Source organism: Gallinula chloropus, assembly GCF_964237585.1.
Source record: "Gallinula chloropus genome assembly, chromosome: 1".
Lineage (NCBI taxonomy): Eukaryota > Metazoa > Chordata > Aves > Gruiformes > Rallidae > Gallinula > Gallinula chloropus.
Window position 1 is genome coordinate 61,042,439 of NC_140085.1, and position 21,173 is coordinate 61,063,611.

General features: G+C 38.8%; 1 protein-coding gene across 3 annotated transcripts in view; it reads left to right on the top strand.

The window, feature by feature from the left end:
* Nucleotides 1–21,173, top strand: part of PPP1R12A (protein phosphatase 1 regulatory subunit 12A) — a gene marked incomplete at its 5' end in the record, with an annotated part of 119,789 nt that overhangs the window by 34,087 nt on the left and 64,529 nt on the right. For all 3 annotated transcript variants that reach the window (XM_084279251.1, XM_084279250.1, XM_084279249.1), the window contains one exon: nucleotides 11,141–11,271. In XM_084279251.1, the coding sequence (XP_084135377.1) occupies nucleotides 11,141–11,271 (131 nt within the window). The remainder of the gene's footprint in view (nucleotides 1–11,140; nucleotides 11,272–21,173) is intronic.

Below are 21,173 nucleotides of genomic sequence, written 5' to 3' on the forward strand. Positions count from 1 at the left end.
TCCAAGTGATGCTGTGTGAATGCCTACACTATGGAATATCAAAATATGTATGGAAATTACTTGACACTGAATCTTTTAGTGCTCTCTATACTTCATGTTCTTCCCTGAGTAATTCCTTCCAATTTATGGCACATCAGAAAGCAGACTGGGTCCCAGTTTCTTTAGGTTTTATGCTGACTATACTTTGAAGTCAGAAATTAATGGAGTTATTTTAAAATGTTGCTATGTATATATTCGTGTATCGCAGTCTTTTCTAAAAGGGAAAACTAGAGACATTGGGAAAATTTGAATTACTTTTTTCCTGTTGGAGTGAAGTTAAAATGCATATATGTTACTGATGAATGCAAAACATACTGTGCTGTCTTTAAGTGTTTGAAAAGCTGACAGGATTATCCTGGAGATTTCCCAAGATGACTGTGTTGCCCAGCTTCAGAGCTGGGGCTGCCGTGAGGAACAGCATTGAGGTGTTCCTTCTGGTACACATGGTAAAGGTGGTGTCTGACCCAGTGGGCTTCTCACCTTGTTACTCTCTGAACAGACAAAATCTGTATTAAAAGTTATGGGTTTAAGAAAGAGCAACTGATTGATATTTACTGTAAGAAGCTTGGCTCATTTGCTTTTGCATAATTTCATTAAAACTATTTGTTTTTTAGACAGTCCTTGGTTTTCGGCTAAAATCTGACAGAATATTCTGTTCTCATTTTGTAACCTGCTGACTTGCAACCTAAGTCAACTTCAAGACTTAGTAGTATCTTTGAGGAGCTGAAAATGGTTACCAATTTATCTAGTCAATTCAGTGAATCCTGAATTTGATCATAAATTGATAAATCTACTGTAATTTTTATTAGAGAAGGATAGCTTTTCTTTTCCCAATCTTGGAACAGAAAGTAAGAGTAGCAATATATTATTTCCTTATGGAAAATTATGGGAAACATGTAACTAAGTATTTATATGTAGTACTACCTTAAATTGGTTTTGTGTACAAAATGCAGTTTTGATTAATATATTTACCACATTTGAGGTAATTTTAGTAATGTTTAAGCAATTCAGAATGTCACTTTGACTTGTAATTTAATTTGTATTTCCATCCAGGTGCAACATAATTATATTAGATTTATATACATTTTATATATAAAAAATAACTGATGTATTATTCGTACTTCACATGTACTTTTTTATTCTGCTGAGTCAATTTATACAAATTAGTTGTATATTTACATAGACTCTCCTACTTAGGGAGGAGAAAAACTCTGAATGACACCAGCATTTTCAGCTTACTGAAATATGCTTTTACTTTTAATAGATTGTCTTAGGATGAGGACAAAAACACACATGGCAGGTGCTAAATGAACATGAAGCATTCGCAGGTGTGTAGTTGCACGTTTGAGTGTCTTCCAACCTTTTTGTACCTGTAGTCTTGGTTTCTTCAGTTAAAAGTGCTTTTTGCTGTCAACAGTAATAACGTGTAGTAGGAAGGTGAGCACACAGGTAGTCTGTCTTGGTTAGCTCTTTATGCTCTGTCAACACATGCAGGTGTTTTTCCCTTGATGGGATTCAGGATTATCACTGGTTTTATTCAGTTCAATGTTATTACTGTTATTCTGCACAACTTTGCCACTTCACTTGGCTAAAATTAGAAAGCAATGAAAACTTCCCCTAGATCCTGCTAAAGCAGAAGATTAAATGTCAGTTGACAAGAAGATCACTAATGTGGCCTGTAAGAGTTCACAGCAGAGCACTGATAGATGTGCTTAGGTTTGCTTTTTTTCCAGGGCAGTGCAGTTTCCCTCTCCAGAGAACCCAGAGCTCTATAGAGGTGTTAGTCAGAAGCAGAGGGAAAAAAAAAGGGGAAATTAGTACATCCGGTTGAAATTAAGTACAAGGAATGTAAATGTAAACAGCCGTGTTTGTTTATGCAAACAGATTGTTCTAGTAAGTTTTCTTGATGCCTTTGTGTTCTGCTAGGTGATTAATTTGGTTAAGAACGTGTGTCAGAGGGTATCACCACGTCAGGTATTTGAAATTGAAAAGCTCCTTTGGCGCATGAACGTCATTAGTTGCCCATATGTCAACAGCAGCTTATGTTAGCTCGTGAAATAATTTAATTATTTGAAATATGCTTGGCATGTTCTTTAATTTGACTGGACAGAAATACATATACTATATGACACTGCCTTATCATTCTCAAATTTAGTATTTATATGTCATGTGACCAGGAAAACTACTCAAAGCAAACTGCAAAGGCAGAGGCCAGAAGAGTGAGAAAGCCATTTGTGAAATGAATGAGCCTGGAATTCAGGTTTGGGTTCAACTCTCAAATTCACATGTTTGGTGCTGTTGGACAAATCATGTAGGCTTCAACAGCATGTAGCTAAAATGTCAATCTGTCCTATGTAATTTGTACTTACCTGCCTGCCTAAGCCTTCAGGGTTCAAGACCGATTGTGAATTCATACATCATACTAGCTCTAATACCACACTGTCAGTCAGAAATCCATTTCTCCATGTCACCCTGTAAGCTCATGCTCTTTCACCTACAGTCTGGTTAGAAAGCTGACTAAGAAACCCAGGTCTACATTTAAAAGTAAGTTCTGTTGTTCCACAGACTATACCGGATTTGTTTTTAAATTGAAAGAAACCAGAAGGATGAGCTAAAGTTGTTTCTCCGATGTGTAATACCATAAGTTTAAGGGAGAATGTCATTTGTATGAAGTTTAGATAAAGGTTGCTTCATAGACCCCTTCATTCCTGGTATCTTCACCAACTTCATCTCAATATATTGAGCCAGGAGAAAAAAGTGTATTCAGGCAAATAGTTCTCCTCCAGTGTCAGTATTTCAGTCTTTGAATGTTGTTGGGTTTGATCTCTTCTAAAATAATTTTTTCCATGACATCTCATTTTTCCAGGATTGTTTTTTTTTGGCAGACTTTTTCTACTTAATTTTTTTTTTGGCAGGTTTGTCTTGAGATTTTTCGGAGTTGAAGTAAATCAGTACCTTTTAAATTTACTACTAAACATTTAGTATAGTAGTTTTACTTGAGATGTCGCTTGTAAGATAAGTTTTCAAGTGATCTGAAAATAGATTTGCATGCAGCTAAAAATATTTATTTGAAAGTAGATTTGCATGTAATACCAGCTAGCCTGGAATAGTTGTATTTTTGTTTGGTTCTTGTTAGTTTGGGTTTTTTTAAGCAAAAACAGTAAAGCAGACTGGCTTGTTTTGTCCATATAATGTATGTCAGAGTGAATCTTGATCCATTACTGGGATTGCTAACAGGAATGTTAGCATCTCTGGTTATAGTAAATAACACGCTGGCCAACTCTCTTCTTACTTATCTCAGCAGTTAGAGGACAAGATTAATTCTATCTTCTTGAAACACGCTAAAACCATTTAAATATATGTGTTCTGTTACAGTTCTGATTAAGAACTATGATTAAGCATTCATTACAGTTTAAGTATTGGAAAGTCCCTATGAAATCAGTTTTATAACATGTAGATCAGAGCAGTCTCAACAGCAATAGATTTTTAGTGCTTTTCATGACTTGTGCCCTTAATTAAATTCACAAGCTTAACTATAAATTGCAAACTAGTAAAGCTTAAGGGCAAGTAGTTAATTTAGTAGTTCAGTGTAACAGAGAAAACAAGGGAAAGTTGTCATATAGTAATTACATTATGGTCTTACTGAATGTTTGTGCCGAACAATTACCAGTTCCACGTAGCTCCTGGTTTTATCCACCTCTTGGAGCTGAAATAAAATGTAAGTCAACTTCTATTGAGATGTGCATATATGACAAGGTGTTTACGTGAAGTGGAATTAATAGCTAGAGAAGTTTGAGTTCAAGGATGATTTGTCCATTTTTGCCAATGTTTGACAGCTCTGCAGCATTCAAATTAAGTAATGATGGTTAATGGGTGCTTGGTTTCAATAGTCTCTGCATGCCTTCCCCATGAGACTTGAATGGACATGAAACGTTGCATCAGCCTCAAGTGGTGTTTTCTCCTTAGGAGAAAGTGTGTTGCCCACCTGCTTTTGCAGGTGTCCAAAAGGATCCACGTTTTCTACACTTAGAGCTGAAATGTTTCCAAGAAATTTCTCCGGAGAAGTTTGCTGCCCTGCAGCGAAGGAAAGGGTTTGATACTGAGATGTATTCCAAGATTGACTCATATTCTGGGGTGAGAGAAATACAGTCACAGAACGTGAGGAGCTGGAAGGGACCTCAAAAGATCATCTGGTCCAACCTCCCTGCCAGAGCAGGATCACCTAGACTAAATCACACAGGGAGGCATCCAGGAGGGTTTTGAATGTCTCCAGAGAAGGAGACTCCACAGCCTCTCTGGGCAGCCTGTCCCAGTGCTCTGCCACCCTCACTGTGAAAAAGTTCCTCCTCAAACAATGAACTTGAAACTGCCGGAACTTGCAGAAGCCATGAAATGCTCTTTAAATCATCTGTTAATTCTAGTTCCTGGATATGGCAACTCTCACGTTCACAGTTCGTATGAAACAGCTCTCCAGGATTTTTAGTATTCTTAACTGAAAATAACATGCACGTGCATCATACACACAGTATTTACAAACAACTACTGTAGCAAAAGGGTAGTATTACTTGTTCATCAAGAATATTTGCATAGTAAAATGTTCCAGTTTTACTAGTAAGCATGCTTTTAAAAGGCAGATTATTCAATCCTAGAACTAGGTTTTGGTTTAGGAGTTATCCAGCATTACCCAAGATCACTGAAAAATAGAAGCTGTGACTTGGCTAAATGAACAGTGGAAATATTATATTTAATTTTGTAATTGAGCAACATTTGTCATTTGTAACACTAGATTAGCGCCTGAAGTTCTGTTACAACACCAAAGCTGTCCTGTTTCTTACTGTAAACATGAACAAATACAGTAGCCTTTCCACCTTGTATGTATTATTTTAGAAAGAATACATAGCAAATGTAAAATACATGCTTTTGTAGCATTCTTTAAACAGTAAATAAGTGTAATTCACATGAATATTTCACGACCTAGTTTTTTTGTCATTCTTGCTACTCTTTATCCTGGAAGTGTTCCCAAATATTCAGTGAGTCTTGGGACATTGTCATTACTAATATTAGACTCCTAAGATGTTACACTTTGTACGAAACCATTGAATTAATGACCTGTGAACAAATTTAAAGTGCAGAAAAATACTGTTTCTTTGTTCTGGTGGCTGTAAGTGCTGAGTCTCTGTAGCTTGGAAGTTAGATACAGCTTACGCTTTCGTTTCGTATGCCTTACTGCCCCTTCACTTGTTTGTGCTGCTTTCTTAATTAATGTGGAGCATAAATATGTGAGCTGCTGAAGGTGGACAGTGTTGCTCAAGTTTGCCTTGGATCTTTAGACCAAATTTCTTTTTATTACCTTCTCTGTGTGGTTTTTTTTAAAGAAAATAATAAATCAAGAATTGCCATATGTAAGCTTAATCTTTTTTTTCCCAAGGAGAGTATAGGCAAGCAGATGTTCATAGACAGCGTGACTAGTGAACTGTGATGTCCTCAGGAGGGCACAAAGCATTTCAGACAGGGAGGAGTTCAAACTTCGGGGATTGCCTGGCCGTGTGGAGCTCACCGGGGTCCAGCGAGAGGACCCAGGCAGAAGCAGTAATTGTTGAGTTCACACTGCAAACTGCTCTGTGGCAGCATTACTTCAGACAACTCTAAGTATCATTACCTGACAAGTACTGAATTTAATTCTCTGCAACTTCTGCTCCTATCTCAGTGTCAGGTGAAATTGCTGAGGGAGGAAGGACAGCTAGGTAGACAGAGTGAGGAATGTGATTTCATCAGGAAGTCTGTACAAACGAGAAAGTAGGCTAAAACATGTTGCAGATTTAAGTGAGAGGAGTAGAAATGGTTGCAAATTTAGAAACGTGTTCTTTGCAGTGTGTCAGTTTGAAATAAGAAGCTTTAACACAGGGTTTGTAATAGCTGAAATTTCACAGTAAAACAGACCTTTGTTTCTCTGTTAGTGGAATTAGGACATGAAGATGAATTTCTGAACAAGGCTTCTTTGAACATAAAAAATATTTTGATATAATCCAAGGAAAGAGTAGAATTTTGCCATCCTTTTCTCATTTTACTTAAATTCTGATTGCTTTTCTGATCAACTTCAGAAACAGTTCAGCAAAGTATGTTGGCGTAACTATAAGGGTGTGTGGTATGTGGTGGCAGAGGGGACAAGCAATTCAGGGTGAAGAGAATAGGAACCGCTTTTAACCTGCTCTGCTGCTAGGTGTGGATGTCCTCCCTTAATTTGAATCTTGGGTACGTTAACAAGGGTGTTTGTCCTGTTTAGTTCCATTAGACTCTCTGGACTTGGTTCACTACATAAATCAAAGGAATGGATAAACTATTCTCCAGGCCACAGTGAGAGGTGTTTCTTTTGCTTTCAGCATTCCCACAGGAATTCAGAATGGGTGTTTGGCTGGTTGCATCCCTCAAATGTATGTTCACATTTTTCACTCCTTTCTATACTAAGAGTAAATAAGGAAAAATGAAATGTGATTATAGAGGTTAATTATAAAATGTTTATTTTCTGCTATTATAGGCAAAGTATCTGAGTTTGTGGAAAAGATCAGGATACTGCTCAGATAACAGTAAACAGAAGATTTTAATCTCTAGAAAATAGGGGAGAAAATAGTGGAGAAAATATCAAAGCATCGTTAGTGGGCATGACTTACATTATTGTTGAATAAAATAAGAATTGCAGTCTGGTATATGGAACAAACTGTATACCTTTGTGGCATGTGTGTGAGACAGTAGTCTAGCTGGTGGATCACCTCCTTTTCCTATAAAATTTCTGTTGGTTTTTTTTTTAAAAAAAACCTGTTTTTCCTGTCTTTTGGGGAGGAGTACTGTCTGCTGAATTCTTTGTGTGGTTGCTCACTGAGGGACCAAGCACATCCCTTTTTTTTTTAAAGCTATCTATTTTCAAGGTTACTTACTAACTTAGATCTACCCTTCACCTGTGTACTTAACGCCTGATAGTAACCAGAGCCAGCTAGGTGACATGCCATTTGCAATGGGGTACAAAGTTGTGGTGAATACAGGTAACCCCCAGCACAGTCAGCAGGCATCTGGTTCTGCCCTTTGGTAGTGATCAGGAAGTATTTCTGGTAAAAGTTTAAAACATCATTTCACTTAATATAGGCATATTGTTTCCAGAACAAGTTGTACCTACCTAGGGTTGGTTTGTGGGCGCTGTTGATCTTTGCTGGTCTTTGCAGTCGAAGTTTCAGGTTGTTGTTCAAATAGAAAGTGATTTTCTTTCCTGGGCCTTAATATACTTCCTTTGAAATTTCATCTATGTTCTTATCAGAAAAGGTAAGCAGACTTTGTATTATCAACTTTGCTTTGTTTTGCTTCCTCTGTGACTAATTAGCCCAGTTTCTAAATTAGTTCCCAAAGGAAACAAGGTTTATATTATTGCACTGTCCAGCTGTTGTTCTGTTTGGGGCCCATTGGCTAACTTCCATCAAATTTGGCAGGGCAATGAGTGCTTCTTGTAGAAATGGAGTTTCAGTTTGTGGAGGCTGGGAATGGGATTGTGAGACAGAACCAATGCATGGGACAAAGGGAATCTTGGAACGTCAGCTCCCATGATCTTCTGCTTGGCCCAGGACCTGGCTGGTGTGTGTGTGCTCTGCAGATACAGTGGTTGGCAAGCCTTGGAAGGGGCTTTAGGGCAACGTGTGGTTTCACTGAGGCTTTAGGTGGGAATTAAGGTCCGTGGAGGGAGAAACTGGGGATGGGGAAATAAACACCAAGAACCAAGATTAATCCTGGAAGGATCCTAGCAGACCTGGAAGAGGAAGGCCTGTGTTTATCTGTCCTCTGTGCAGAGACTAGGACAGAAGTCATCGTGGGGATTTATCTATTTGAGTCACCGTAACCTCAGTGGAACTCTTGTTTCTTATGCCTTGCATGTGTGCTGCTTTTTCCTTTGTAATAACTTCCAGGTTGAGGTCTAGAAGGGCAGACTTTGTGGAGACTGTTGCTTTAAGTTTATCATGCTGTTCTGACAAGCTATCCTTTTGGGGTTGAGACGTCAGTCTTTAACAACAGAAACACTTTCTGACACTTGATAAATACTGCTTTTAGAAGTGACTATGAAGATAGTGCAATGACAAGCGGAGTAGAAATGGAAAAACATGAGATAAAATTTATTTTATAACATTAGTTTCTTGGCTTCCTGCTGATAGGCACAGGTGTCTTTCATATGGAAAGTGCTGAGAGCGGTAGGGTCCATCAGACACCTGCCCATGAGGCTGTGAAGGAGTAAAAGGAGACAAGGAGAAATAGCATGTGTTATGCATACTCTTCAGGAATAGGATCGATTGCATTTGTCTTTCTTCATCTTAAGAAAGGCAATAACTTTCTTGGAGACCACAATGGGTTTTCTGTAAAATATTTCATGTACAAGGCTCATTTTTAAGTAGTACTCTTTAAAGAAACTCAAAGGTCGTGTTTTTCAAATTGTACAGCTGTCTTCCATTTCATCAACTCCGGCTTCTGTGGCTCCCGTTGTGCCATAAAAAATTGTTAGAACAGTTGTTCAGATTGTATAAACAGTTATGAGAAACACTATTTAAACCTCCCAAATGTGATCACTGGTAATGCCAGTACTCTCCTATTTGCATATGCAAGGAAATTCTTTTATTATCTTAATAGTTACTCTTTTATCATCCTAATATGTATAATCTCACAGGTTGTTTATCTTTGCTTGTCACGAACGTGCAATCTCTGATAATACATGAGAAGTGTATTTGAGCTCTCCTGATTCTTGCCATGTATGGCACAATAAACTGCCCAAATTTGGTCAAATATTTTTAGCCACTTAGTCATATGTCTTTTAATGTGCTGCATATGTAAGCTTTTGATTCACTTAGCAACAGTATTTTTATGAGTATGTCTTGCCAGTTTTTCTTATGTATACTTGAAAAATGGGCAAGAATTGTTCTGTGTTGGGTTGTGTCACAACCAGATGGTCTGTCTTTTTTTTTTTAATAATTCTAATAAATTTTAAGATACCCTTTTTTCACAGATTATTATTTTTTTAACATATTATTATGTTAAAAGATTTACAAAATAGAAGTATGCCGCATATTAAAATGTAGTATTAAAAGATTTCTATTTAAAAATACTTAAACAATATCAAAGTTTTCTGACATAAATTTATTTTATGTATATTAAAGAAATGTTATGACATGCATAGGATCTCAATAGTCTGGCAGATTAGATTGTATATCCTGGAGAACTGGATATATGGCATGTGTGAAATACTGACTAGGTTAATGTTTCTGGTAAGAGTAAACATCTGTGTTTCTTGCGTTTGTTTTCCTCCTGAACTGAGTTAGGATGTCTTGCATCTAGCTCCTTTTCATTTAAATAAGAACACGCCTTGCAAATAGAGACGATTCTTTTCTCTCAGAGCTTGTTACTAGCTTATAGGAATTGTACACTGATGATAAATGGAAGAAATAGGATATGGTTGGAGCATTTGTAGTCTTTGTTGTTGGAGCATGTTCATAAATTATTTTATTAAAAGAACTGCTGCTTTTAATGATGGATACGACTAAAATGATAATTCAAAAAAATCCTTTAGGAAGACAGCTTTCAAGAATACCTGAAAAGGTAGGAAGGTTTGCAGAAGTTTTCCCTGAGGAATGTGTTTTTGGTTCTCACTGAAGGCGCAAGCAGCGCGCTGCAGCCCAGTCGCAGTCTGGCTGCGGGTTTATGGATGAACAAGTCCAGATGACGCTGGTTGTTTAAACAGTTCCGCGTTACATTCTAAACAAAGCCTTAAGTTCCTACCTAACTGTGGCAAATGGGGTCAAAGAGGGATAATTTGTTGCTGTTTTTGTTTGCCTGGTTTAATGGGGCAGCAACACATCTCCCACACAGAGTAGCTGCTGCCTCAGCATTACGGAATGGAGGAAAGCTTTGGGATTCGTCTTGGAAGGCACAGTTGCTTAAATAAGGAGATCTGAGGGGGTTTGCCATGATAAAGCACTATCTAGTTTTCTGGTTTTATTGCTGTAGAAGTATTCTGAAAACTAAAATTTATACCTTAATTGCATTTAATTAGAGGCATAATTATGAAGAAGGATTTAAGAGCCCAGCAGTAAAAGTTCTTATTTCAGCCTTCTGGTTATGTAGTGTTGTTGATTTATTAAGCTGAAAAAATAATTACCAGTCTTGTGGGGTCTAGTTGTTTTCCAGTCCTTGCAGTCCTGAAATGCAGAGGGACTTTTCTCTCGGTTGCTCTGCCCTTTTAAGGGCAGCAGTATGGAAGTTGGCAAGAAAACTCACTGAGCACCCTGTGAGAAAAATACTCAAACGCAGAGAAGAAAGGCAAAATAGGAGCCAGTGAAGATGGAGATCAGCAATAGTTCTGCATCTGGGCAACGCTGTTTGCTTGCTAATTAAGTGATGTGCACAATTGATAATATTTTTGCAGTGTGCCAGGTTAATACTCAAGTAAGTTTATAAACAACAGTGATTAATAGACTGTTAAAAGATGTGTGGTGGTATAGAATACTCTGCAGTAGAAAACAGCAGGGGGGTGTTGAAGTGGGACGTAGCACCCCTTTCATACTTCTCAGTCTCAACTGCATTATAATTAAAACCGTGTCATGGTATTATTTTCCCCATCTCTTGGTCACAACAATTGTGTACTTGGTGGTGTAGCTGGGATTTTTCAATGGTAATACCCACTTGAGTGACTGAGCTGGGCCTGGGATGCAGTGAGGGCCTCGGGGCTTTAGAAAGGGATCTGCTTTGTGCTGGAGAGAACAAGGTTGCAGTGGGGATTTCAAATGGCTTCTCAAAAAACCCAGAACAAATTTACCTGAGGAAATCATATTTGTTGGCTTTGTTAAACTCTGTTTCAATTTGTTTATTTAAGATGGGCTTTTTTTTTACAAATCTGTAACACCTGCTGCTTTCTCTCAAATTCTTCCTGTCTTGCTGTCAAACCTCAACAAATAAACCCCACTCCTTAATCAGACCTGAAAATACTTACCTTTTGTCCTGAAGACGTTGCTTAAAAATGCACAGTATTGTAGAACGGCTTTAACGTGAACTTATTTCTTAAATCTTTCTTTCTTTATAGGCTTGTATAGATGATAACGTAGATATGGTGAAATTTCTGGTGGAAAATGGAGCAAATATTAATCAACCAGATAATGAAGGCTGGATACCTCTACATGCAGCTGCTTCCTGTGGATATCTTGATATAGCAGAGTAAGACATTTTCCTCTATTTTTGAAATACATGTATTTTGCTAAAACATTGCTAGAGGGGCATTAGAAGCAGATAGCATTCATAAATTGTCTTTTTAGTTGCCTCTGGGATGTGTAGTGAGAGAGAATGCTTTTATATTGTCTATTGATGTAAAGCATGTTATATGCGTGACCTTGTGCATTGCATCTTCTCTTTCTAGCTTTCCTACATTGTATCTTAGGTAGCTGTAAGATGTAAACATTTAAGACTGTTCATGACTGTCAGATGGGTTTTCCTTTTTTTTTTTTTACAGAAAGGCTGTTATGGGCAGAGGCATGGAGGCAAAGTGCAAATTTACATTTTACTAGTAGTCTGAAGAGAAGTCTGTGTGTAGGAGATGAATTTTGTAGTTGTATTTACATTCCAAAAACTTTTATTTTTCAGGTGTGGAATAAAATGGTGACTTCTGCTAATTATTTTGGCTTTGGATCAAAGTCTTAGAGTTGAAGTTAGATGCCCATTGTGGTATTAGTTAAAGCTTACTCAGTACTAAATTCCATAGGTGGTTTTGTTGTTCTTCTTGAAGCCTGTTGAGGACCACTGAAGGATATGCTGAAATCAAGCATTTCCAGCGGTTGTCCATGACAGAAGGCATGGCATTTTTTTCAGCACACTGCTCTTGTAGTAAAGAAGATAACAGTGTCCTTCTAAAGACCCTTGGGGTAAACACAAACGTCATTAATTCCACTAAACTCAGTGCGATGTCTGATCCAGAGTGAGACTCCAAATCTAACAGTGATATCTTATGTTACTGTACCAATTACAGCAGCAAGAGGTGGAAATTGTAAGTCGAGGGGATCGTTTATTGATGTTCTGCGGGTTTGACAGATTTAATTGCTTGAATCTTGAGGGACAGGAAAGCTTCTGGAAACTCTTGTATGTTGTTTTTACTGGGGTAATATTTTTTTTTGGTGTTCATAGAGTGAAGTGCTTTGTATATCCTTTTTATAACTGGGACACTGTGTGACTGCTAACTGCTGTAATCTGCCTTTCTACACTGTGCTGATGTTTGATACTGTAATCTCCCTTGCATGCATGCTTTTAAGTGTTTACTTGCTGGTTATACTATGACAAGAATTTCCCTCCAAACTGAGGTAATACAAGCCTTTCTTCAGTTTAGTGGAGGTAAAACACCTGCCTTTTTTCCATGGTAGGAAAAAATTGAATAAATGTTCTGGTTTGGCATTGCAACCTAACATATGCTCAAGGAAGAAAGAGGTCCCTTGTCCACATGAGAGTTTTTCACTATTGACTTGAGTATCTGAAATCTGTGACATTGCTGAAGACTGCCATCTGGTTTTTGTTCTGTCAGACTGGGACAGGACCTGTCTGCGTGTTTTCTATATTATTGGAATACAGTCCTGTGGAATGTGGGCCATATAAGCTGTTGGAAGAGCAGTGTTTTTAAGGTGCAAGGAGTTTTGAAGACAAGCTGTTGAAACAAATTTCCACATACAGCTGAGAAGGGTAACCTGACCTGAACAGAGCAATATTTATATCTGGTGAGGCCCACAGAGTTTATATTTTCTTCAAACTCCAGAGGCTTAGCTTCAAACGATTTGCAAAACTGACAGCAGAATTTGCAGCTGAGGCAAAACTTGGAGGAAGACAAAATGATGATAAAATAAATTACCAGAGGTTAGACATTTGATATTTATTTGGCCCGTAGTACATGTAGGGTCCACCATCTGCTTTAGGGAGGATGCAGCTTTTAGAGAAGCGTGAGACTGTCTGCACCTGTGGCTGAATCTGATACGTATCCTGGTTCATGGAAGGGAGCTTTTAATTTAAGTTACAGAGTTTATATAGTTCTGAAAAGATTACAGCTAGTAGCCTGTCATCTTTCTCTCCTGTATGATACAGACTAGCAGTTTTGAACGGAACATCTTCCGTTTATTTCCTGTTTTCTTTTAAGGTGCAACAGGGAGAAGAGAGGGAGTGGCTTCCGGTGTTTCCTAACTTTAATGAAGGGCTGGGGAGGGTCTGACCTGTGCTTCCCTTTCTCCTCCTCCTGTGGAACTGCCTGTTGCACAGCTTTATAAAGCTTCTCAAATTGGAAATTCAGAAATCCGTTTCTGCTTTCTCTGCTGCTGTCTTGAGTCTTCATAGGGCTTCATTCAGATGTGAAGAGCTGGAACATATTTCTCTTGAAACAGCAGAATCTGTGAAATCTTCCAAATATGCAAATATAGTTAATTTATGGATTTTTTTGAATGCTTATATTTTCTAAATACATAATAAAAACATGACATGATAGCATACTCTCCTTATTTCCAGTTTTGATGTCTCAAAACCTAAAATTATTTCTAAGAAAGCCAGAGAGCTAGGAGATAGAGATATATTCTGTATGAGATGTATTTCTATGTTTAAAATACCATTTGGGGACTTCTAACACTAAGTATGTCCTCTGTATGTTGACTGTGTTCATCTTTCAACCTTAATATTCTTCATGTGTCATTTTCTAGGCTTAAAAGAGGGGGAAAGAAGTTATAACATTGCATGATAACTTGTGCATGATTCATCACTAGGATTAAAGTCTATGAAATATAACTGACAACTTAGAATCACAGACTGTTTTGGGTTGGAAGGGACATCAAAGCCCATCTAATTCCAAGCCCCTGCCATGGGCAGGGACACCCTCCCCTAGACCGGGTTTCCCAAAGCCCCATCCAACTTGGTCTTGAACACTGCCAGGGAGGGGGCAGCCACAGCTTCTCTGGGCAACCTGTGCTGGTGCCTCACCACCCTCATGTTAAAGAATTTCTTCCTAATATCTAATTTAAATCTTTCTTCCTTCTGTTTAAACCCATCACTCTTTGTCCTGTCAGTATGTGCCCTTGTAAACAGTCCATCTCCAGGTTTTCTGTAGGTCCCTAGGGCTGCAATAAGGTCTCCCTCGTCTTTTCCAGGCTGAACAAGCTCATCTCTCTCAGCCTATCTTTGCAGGAGAGGTGCTCCAGCCCTCTGATCATCTTAGTGGTCCACCTCTGGACTTGCTTCAGCAGCACGTGTCCTTCTTAATTTGGGGACCCCAGAGCAGAACTCCAGGTGGGGTGTCATGAGAGCAGAGTGGAAGGGTGGAACCACCTCCCTTGACCTGCAGGCCACACTGCTTTTTATGCAGCTCAGGATACATCTGGTTTTCTGGGCTGCAACCACACTCTGTTGGTTCATGTTGAGCTTGATAGGGTGTGTCAGAGTTTGCATATCCATCAGTAGGATGTAGAACCTTGGTTCTGCTTTTACAATTAAAATAAAGAAATCATCATAAACATCATATCACAGTCTTTATCATAGGCTTTCTTCTCTTGTTGCTCATTTGAATTCTGTTGGATCATATTTGGTGCAGTAAATGTGCTTCCTCATAGAGTGAGAAAGGTTTCTGCTCAGGCTGGTTTTGTAATTGAATCAGTACAGAAACAATCTAACAGTTCAACTGTTCTTCCTTTGTGTTCCATCCATTGGCTACTAACACCCAATTCCTATTACCCCATAAATGGGAACAACTGAAAATCACTCTGGCTTAATACAGGATGGTGCCTGCCCATCTGATCAATGCAGGGACTCAGTATCTCTGTCTCTCTCACTCTCAGGCACACGTTCTTGTACAGTAGCACCTGCTGCTACCTCAGGTGTTCCCAAGTGAGTGCACCCGTGTATGGGTGACCTGGGAGAAGTACAGGGTATGTAGCTGGTAGGGAACTTCTCCAAAAAATCTCTGGATATCTTGGAGAACCACAACTTCAGCCATGCTTTGATGCTGGTCCCATGCTAACTGTTAATGGGCTGAGTAAATTTGAGCCATGGCCCCCACTCACTGGGATTTTAATTTTGTTTTCCCAAACTGTGCTTTCAGCCAATGGGCTTCTCATTGCAGGTGTAATCCCTGTCACCCTGTTCACCACTCCTCTGGCATCTTCTCCCAGCAGTTTCTCCTGTCCCATTTCAGTTTTCTACTGCTTGGAACAACTGCCTTCTCTTCAATATGTGTTTTTTCTCCTCTTAAAACATGCATCTTCCACTTTGAGAAATGTGAGTCTTGTAGAAACCTGCTTCAGGTGAAATGCAGCACGAGAACATAGTGTAGTGAGAGGCCAAGTGTCAGTTGGTTGCAGATGGAGCTTGTGCCATAAAAACCAAAACTGCCATGGAGGGCAACTGTGCCTTTGGTTTCTGTTGCTCTTTCTGAGATCTGTAAATGCTGGCAGTGCCTCAGCTTACTGGAGAGTCTTTGAATAGTTTAATTTTGGTATTGCCTACTTAAGTTACTGTTCATCTAGTTTATGGTCACGTGAATTAGCTTACAAGTAATTGTAATATGAACGTCTTTTAAATTAAAATTCTTTAAAATGGCCAAAACAGGTGGATTTTGTATAGCTTGTTCTCTTTTTCTGTTCTTCTCCATTTTTTTTTACATGCAGAAAGCTTTACACAAAGGAGCCTTTTTCCCTCCAATGAGTATGAATTAAAAAGTCAGCAGTAAATGCTTTGAAAAATTATAGTTATGTGGAAAGAAACTTTAATGCGGGAGGACTTTGACAGAAATTTTGTGTTCATTTTTTAAGGCTATATTTAATGGGTAGGACCCTTAAATTTACCTTTTTTAAGTATTGTAGAAGTATATGGGTGTATATAATGATTTTTTTTTTCTCTGACAGATCTCTTTTACAGTTTAAAAGCTTACATATTATTTCAGTCTCAGGGAATAAACAATTTCCTGCAAAACAAAATGTTAATAGAGGAGGAAAAATAGTGTAAAGTAGCATTTAGGAAACAGAATTTTAAAATGCTTTTTTATTTCTCTCTGCTTTGTGTCGTACCAGATTAATGTAAAATAATTCTGAAGTGGTAGAAATTTCTTTTTTGTTCAAGAATTAGAGTTTATGTTAAAAATCGATTCTCTTGTGGACTTTGTACCATGCCTAGTTGTGAGCGCATAGTTGATGTATTTTGAAGCTTTTTTCAAGTACATAAAGGCTGCAATACAGTTTTATTACTTAAATATGAATCCTTTTTCATTTTCCCCAGAATGAAAGAAGGTGCACCTTTCAACACAGAACATTTTTCAAAAGTAACTTAGAAGTCTGTGACAGTTACACTTTTGTGCAAAATAAATGAGGAGGAGGGAGATGTCTCCTGAGGGAAGAACAGGGATTTTATACCTTCGTACAGTGAGTGCTACATCTAAGTAAGTTTGCCAAACGTTACTGTAGGTGCTAAAATTTCTCCTGAGTTAAAGGGATGAGAATTCCATGGAGGGTAGATGTGTAAAAAAGTACAAATGCAGAATACATCCATACAAATGGGACCTGGTTCAGAAAATCAGTGAAAGGAGTTGGAGACTGGAAAGTTACTACAAGAAAAGTAGTATGTATTTGCCCCATCTTTTCTTTTTTAATTATTATTCTTGAAGCTGTGCTGGCTTTTGGAGATGGACTAGGTGTTTAGTAGGATGTATTGTTGCTTTTATGTTTTGGAGGAATGTTTAGTACACGAAGTTACACATACAGACCCTAAGACTTAGCACAGTTTTAAAGTATACCTTCTTCATTTTACAGGTTTTGAGGGCTGGAGCATATGGTTACAGTTAGAATAACTTTTTAAGTTTAGAGCATCCTCAGTCATTTCACTGAGGAAGAAAGGAGGAGACTGTCCAAATCTGCTGCTGTAAAACCCAGCTCACCTACTTTCTTTCCTGCCCAGTTTCCTATGTTGCATCTCCTTCTCCTAATATTTGAAGAGGACTTTAAAAAGTTTGTCATGATCAGAGGTCTGGAGTAGCCTCTGCTGTGAAGACAGGCTGAGAGAGTGAGGGTTGTTCAGCCTGGAGAAGAGAAGGCTCCAGGGACACCTTTAGAGCAGCCTTCCAGTACCCAAAGGGGCCTACAAGATATCTGCAGAGGGAGTGTTTATAGGGGCAGGTTATGATAGGACATGGGGTAATGGGTTTAAACTGAAAAAGGGTAGATTTAGATTAGATATTAGGAAGAAATTATTTACTGTGAGGGTGGTGAGGCACAGGAGCCGGACTGCCCAGAGAGGTTGTGGTTACCTCAGCTGTAGATGTAGATGGACCCCACACACACACCCCTCCCACCCATCCGTTCAAGGCCAGGTTCAGTGGGGCTTTGAGCAATCTTATCTAGTGGAGGGTGTCCCTGTCCATGGCAGAGGATTGGGACTAGATGATCTTTGAGGTCCCTTCCGACCCAAACCGGTCTGTGAGTCTGTGGTAGCCACTGCCCCGCTGCTGACACCCATCTGTTTTTCCAGACCACAGGCACCTGAAAGTGAACCCAGCCCAAAGAGATGGCTGCAGCCTCAGCAAGCCATTGTCCCAGGATCTCCTTATTTTAGCAACAGCCCATTAAGACTAAATGAGTGAACCTATGGAGGAGTGACAGTCCTGCAAACCTGTAGTTGAATACATAGATGTTCAGTGATAGGTGGTTTACTTACAGCTCTGATTGCCTTGTGGGGACTGCTGTGGGTGTTGGGTGGGATTCCTGCCTGTGACACAAGGACAGGACCAGTACTCATCTGGCAACAGCCAGTAAAGTAAATGTGGTGCAGTTTCACAATATGTGAAATGTGATCTCACTTGAGACTGCTGCAGAAACAGGCAGTCATTCCCTTCTCTCCTTTGGTACCCCATCTTGCATTATCTAATGATCACACAACAGTGTGGGAACTATTAGCTTAAGACTAGCCTTAAGGGGGTTTGGAGGGTTTATTCTCTCTTGGATCAGTGAGCTGATCTGGCTTGCCAGTAGCAGTTGGCATAGATAATGTGGGCATTTAAAAAGAAAAAAAAAATTGGCTGCTTTTCAGGCATAGCTTGTACCTCTGATCAGGAGCCTGGCTCCTGAGAGTTGCCTGTGCTGAGGTAGAGTCCTCTCTTGTCTCCTCCCTCATGAGCCTGAACCAGCTGGTACTGTTCAGCATTCTTCCACAATATCTGAGGATGGTGGTGTCACAAAATATATTTCAAAGCAGTTGTTTCTAATCCATTTGTAAGTTTTAATAACTTGATCATCCAGAGCTGTCATTTATTGGAGTGTTTTTAATCTGAACTCTTTTGCCATAACCCATTATAATACTAAAAGAGCAAAATGTTCTTTAGACAGAGGAGACTGCTAAAAATGTCAGGGTTGACTTCCATCTCCTTTATCTTTGTTCCTTGTTATGGTTTTAACTGACTGGGACTATGAGGCGATGTTATTAGGGATGCATTCAGAAATGGATCTTTGGAGGATAATCAGAAGTTTGGATTTGCAGATGACAAGGTGAAGTTGGTCGGATGTACACTACGTGCAAACTGATTATGCAAACTGATACAGGATTTAGTTAGAGATGAACTTTTTTGTCAGGATTCAAGATGTCACTTTAAGTGACAGAAGGAAATTTTAACTGGAGGAGTGGAATTAAAAAGAAAAAGGAGCAAAGGTGAAATTTGATACAGCCTACTCAGAAATGAGGACTTCAGAAGCCATGTGAGGAAATAAAGGCAGGGAAAGAAGATTTATTCCCAGACAAAGAACAGCACTTCTAGAAGAATGACTGACTTTCTCACAAGTTGACAGTGGTAAAGATGCAGTGTTTGTTTTGAGAGCTGTGAAAATGTCACTGCAAGCTTTGGAAGATTGTTTCAGTTAATTCATTTCTATTTGCTGCCTTGTTTCTTTTTGGAAGACCAGATTGGAAAAAATTTTAATGGGAAAGAAAATACACCAATATGGTAGTCACTCCCCCCACGGCCCCTCAAAATCAAAGTGTAGTCCTCATTTATCAGCAACGTAAAAGTTGTTCCTCCAACAAACTTCTGTTAGATATTGGTGAGGATAAATCTAAATTCTATTAGAGGAAATAATGTAGAAACTTGGGAGAAGACCAGTGAGCTGATATCACTTGGCATTTTCTTTTATAAAGATGTGCTGTGGCAGTGTACTGTTTGCAACATGTTTTTGCTGCATGTAAGTAGGTCCAAAGAATAATTAATGTGTTTAGGTTGATGGTGAAACACCCTTTTTAAATTCAGGTCATTATATGGTAGAGTTTAATCTTTTCTACTGTGTAGCTGTGATCTGATGTTTGGATAAAAAACAGCTGGCAGGAATACACAGTGAGATGTGGTTGATTGGTTAGAGGAAATCATAGGACCTAACTGGTTTGATACCTGTTTGTTCAACTGAGGCAGTCTAGGAGAGCTGGTCACTCTAGGATGCACAGCCTGTGCACCATAGTTGCCTTCTTCAGGTCAGTTCACTGTGTGCATCTCCACTTGTAACCCTAAATGTTTGTAAGTGTTTTGTTCTTCTGAAGGTAAATCTAGATTTTCAGGTTCAGAGATGCCTTCTTCAGGAACACAGGATTTTAGTGGGAAGTATCTCTTTTATTTAACATGCTCCAGCAGTCCGTTGGATCTAAGGAAAATTCAGGGGGCTGATGCCCAGTGTAAAGCTCAGCATATTCTGATTTTTGGCTGAAAAAGAATTCAAAAGTGCAGCTCGTGTCTTAAAAAAGATTGCTTTAAGAAGTTAGGTGCATAGGAAATATCTTGCTTGTTTATCACAGAGGGTTGTTTTTACTGGTATCCTGAGAACAAGTTAGAGTAGATACCTTACTTGTGAATCCTGCAGTTGAACATGATACATACGGAAGAGAAGAGCTGTGAAGAGTGATGCATACAGAAGCCTGGGAGCTCAGGTAGACTCCTGAGAAACGTGACATGTGAGGTCCTCCCTGGATGATGGCTTGTAACTGCCTGTTGCCACCAATCAACTCCTATTTCCTAGGTGTGACTGGTACATGGGAGAGCAGCTCTAGACAGATGAGCAACTAGGTTTTAAATTGAGCAAGAGCTTGATAAATACAGCATACAGTCGCCTGCGAGGGCCTCAGCAACTAAAAGCAGTGTTTTAGAGAGGAGTGCTGATAGATTCTTCTCAAACTGTGGAATCTATGGAATTGTTAGTGACATTAAATATCAAATATAGTATTTATTTGATTAACTGATACAAAATTATTCACAGTAAAGTTGGTTTTGAGTGTTGTTTGCTAGGAGAAAACATGGGTACGGTGTAGATTGTCACTTCTGCATGTCTGTTTTCATTTTCTTTCAGCTTTTACTTGAGCACTTTTCTCTATTGTGAGTTTGACCCTATTCTGCCACATACAGTAGACTTTCTAATGACACTAAAGCAACTTACGACCTACTTATCCTTCCTTACAGCTGTGTCTTTTGTTGGATATTGTAAAATGCGTCATTTTGGTGCAAATGATCCTAATCTGTGTATTTTTCTAGTCTGATCCCTGACTGAGGCAGGATAAAAGCTGCTTGAATTCTTCTGGAATCCATGTAAATATAGTGTGGTATCTCTAGAGACATAAGCCTGCTGTGAGTTGATGAGAGTTAGTTATTTGGATACAATTCAGGTACTAAGAGACAAAAATGTAGTTTTTTTTCCCATAAGCAGTAGGTATAACAGGAAAAAACGGAAAGGAATTGCATGAAACCTCTTGATTGCAGATGTGGTACTGCTTACCAAATCTGCATAAAGAGTTTCTTTTGGAAAAAAATGTGTCCTGAAGGAAGTTCAGATTGGACTAGACAGGTAAGCAACTGCTATGAATTGCAGATTGCTGATACCTCACAAGGGGTCAGGCTGAGTTCAGTACTGCTGGATGATGCTGAAAACTGCACTGTGATAGTAATGTTGCTTAGTGGAAAGATTTGGTCACTACATCATTGCACAATATAACTACAGACAAGTTCTGTGATGTAGTGATTATGTCTATGCAGGTATCAGTTTTAGCACAGTAAAAAATGATCTTAGTTTAAACTTTTCTGATATAAATACCAA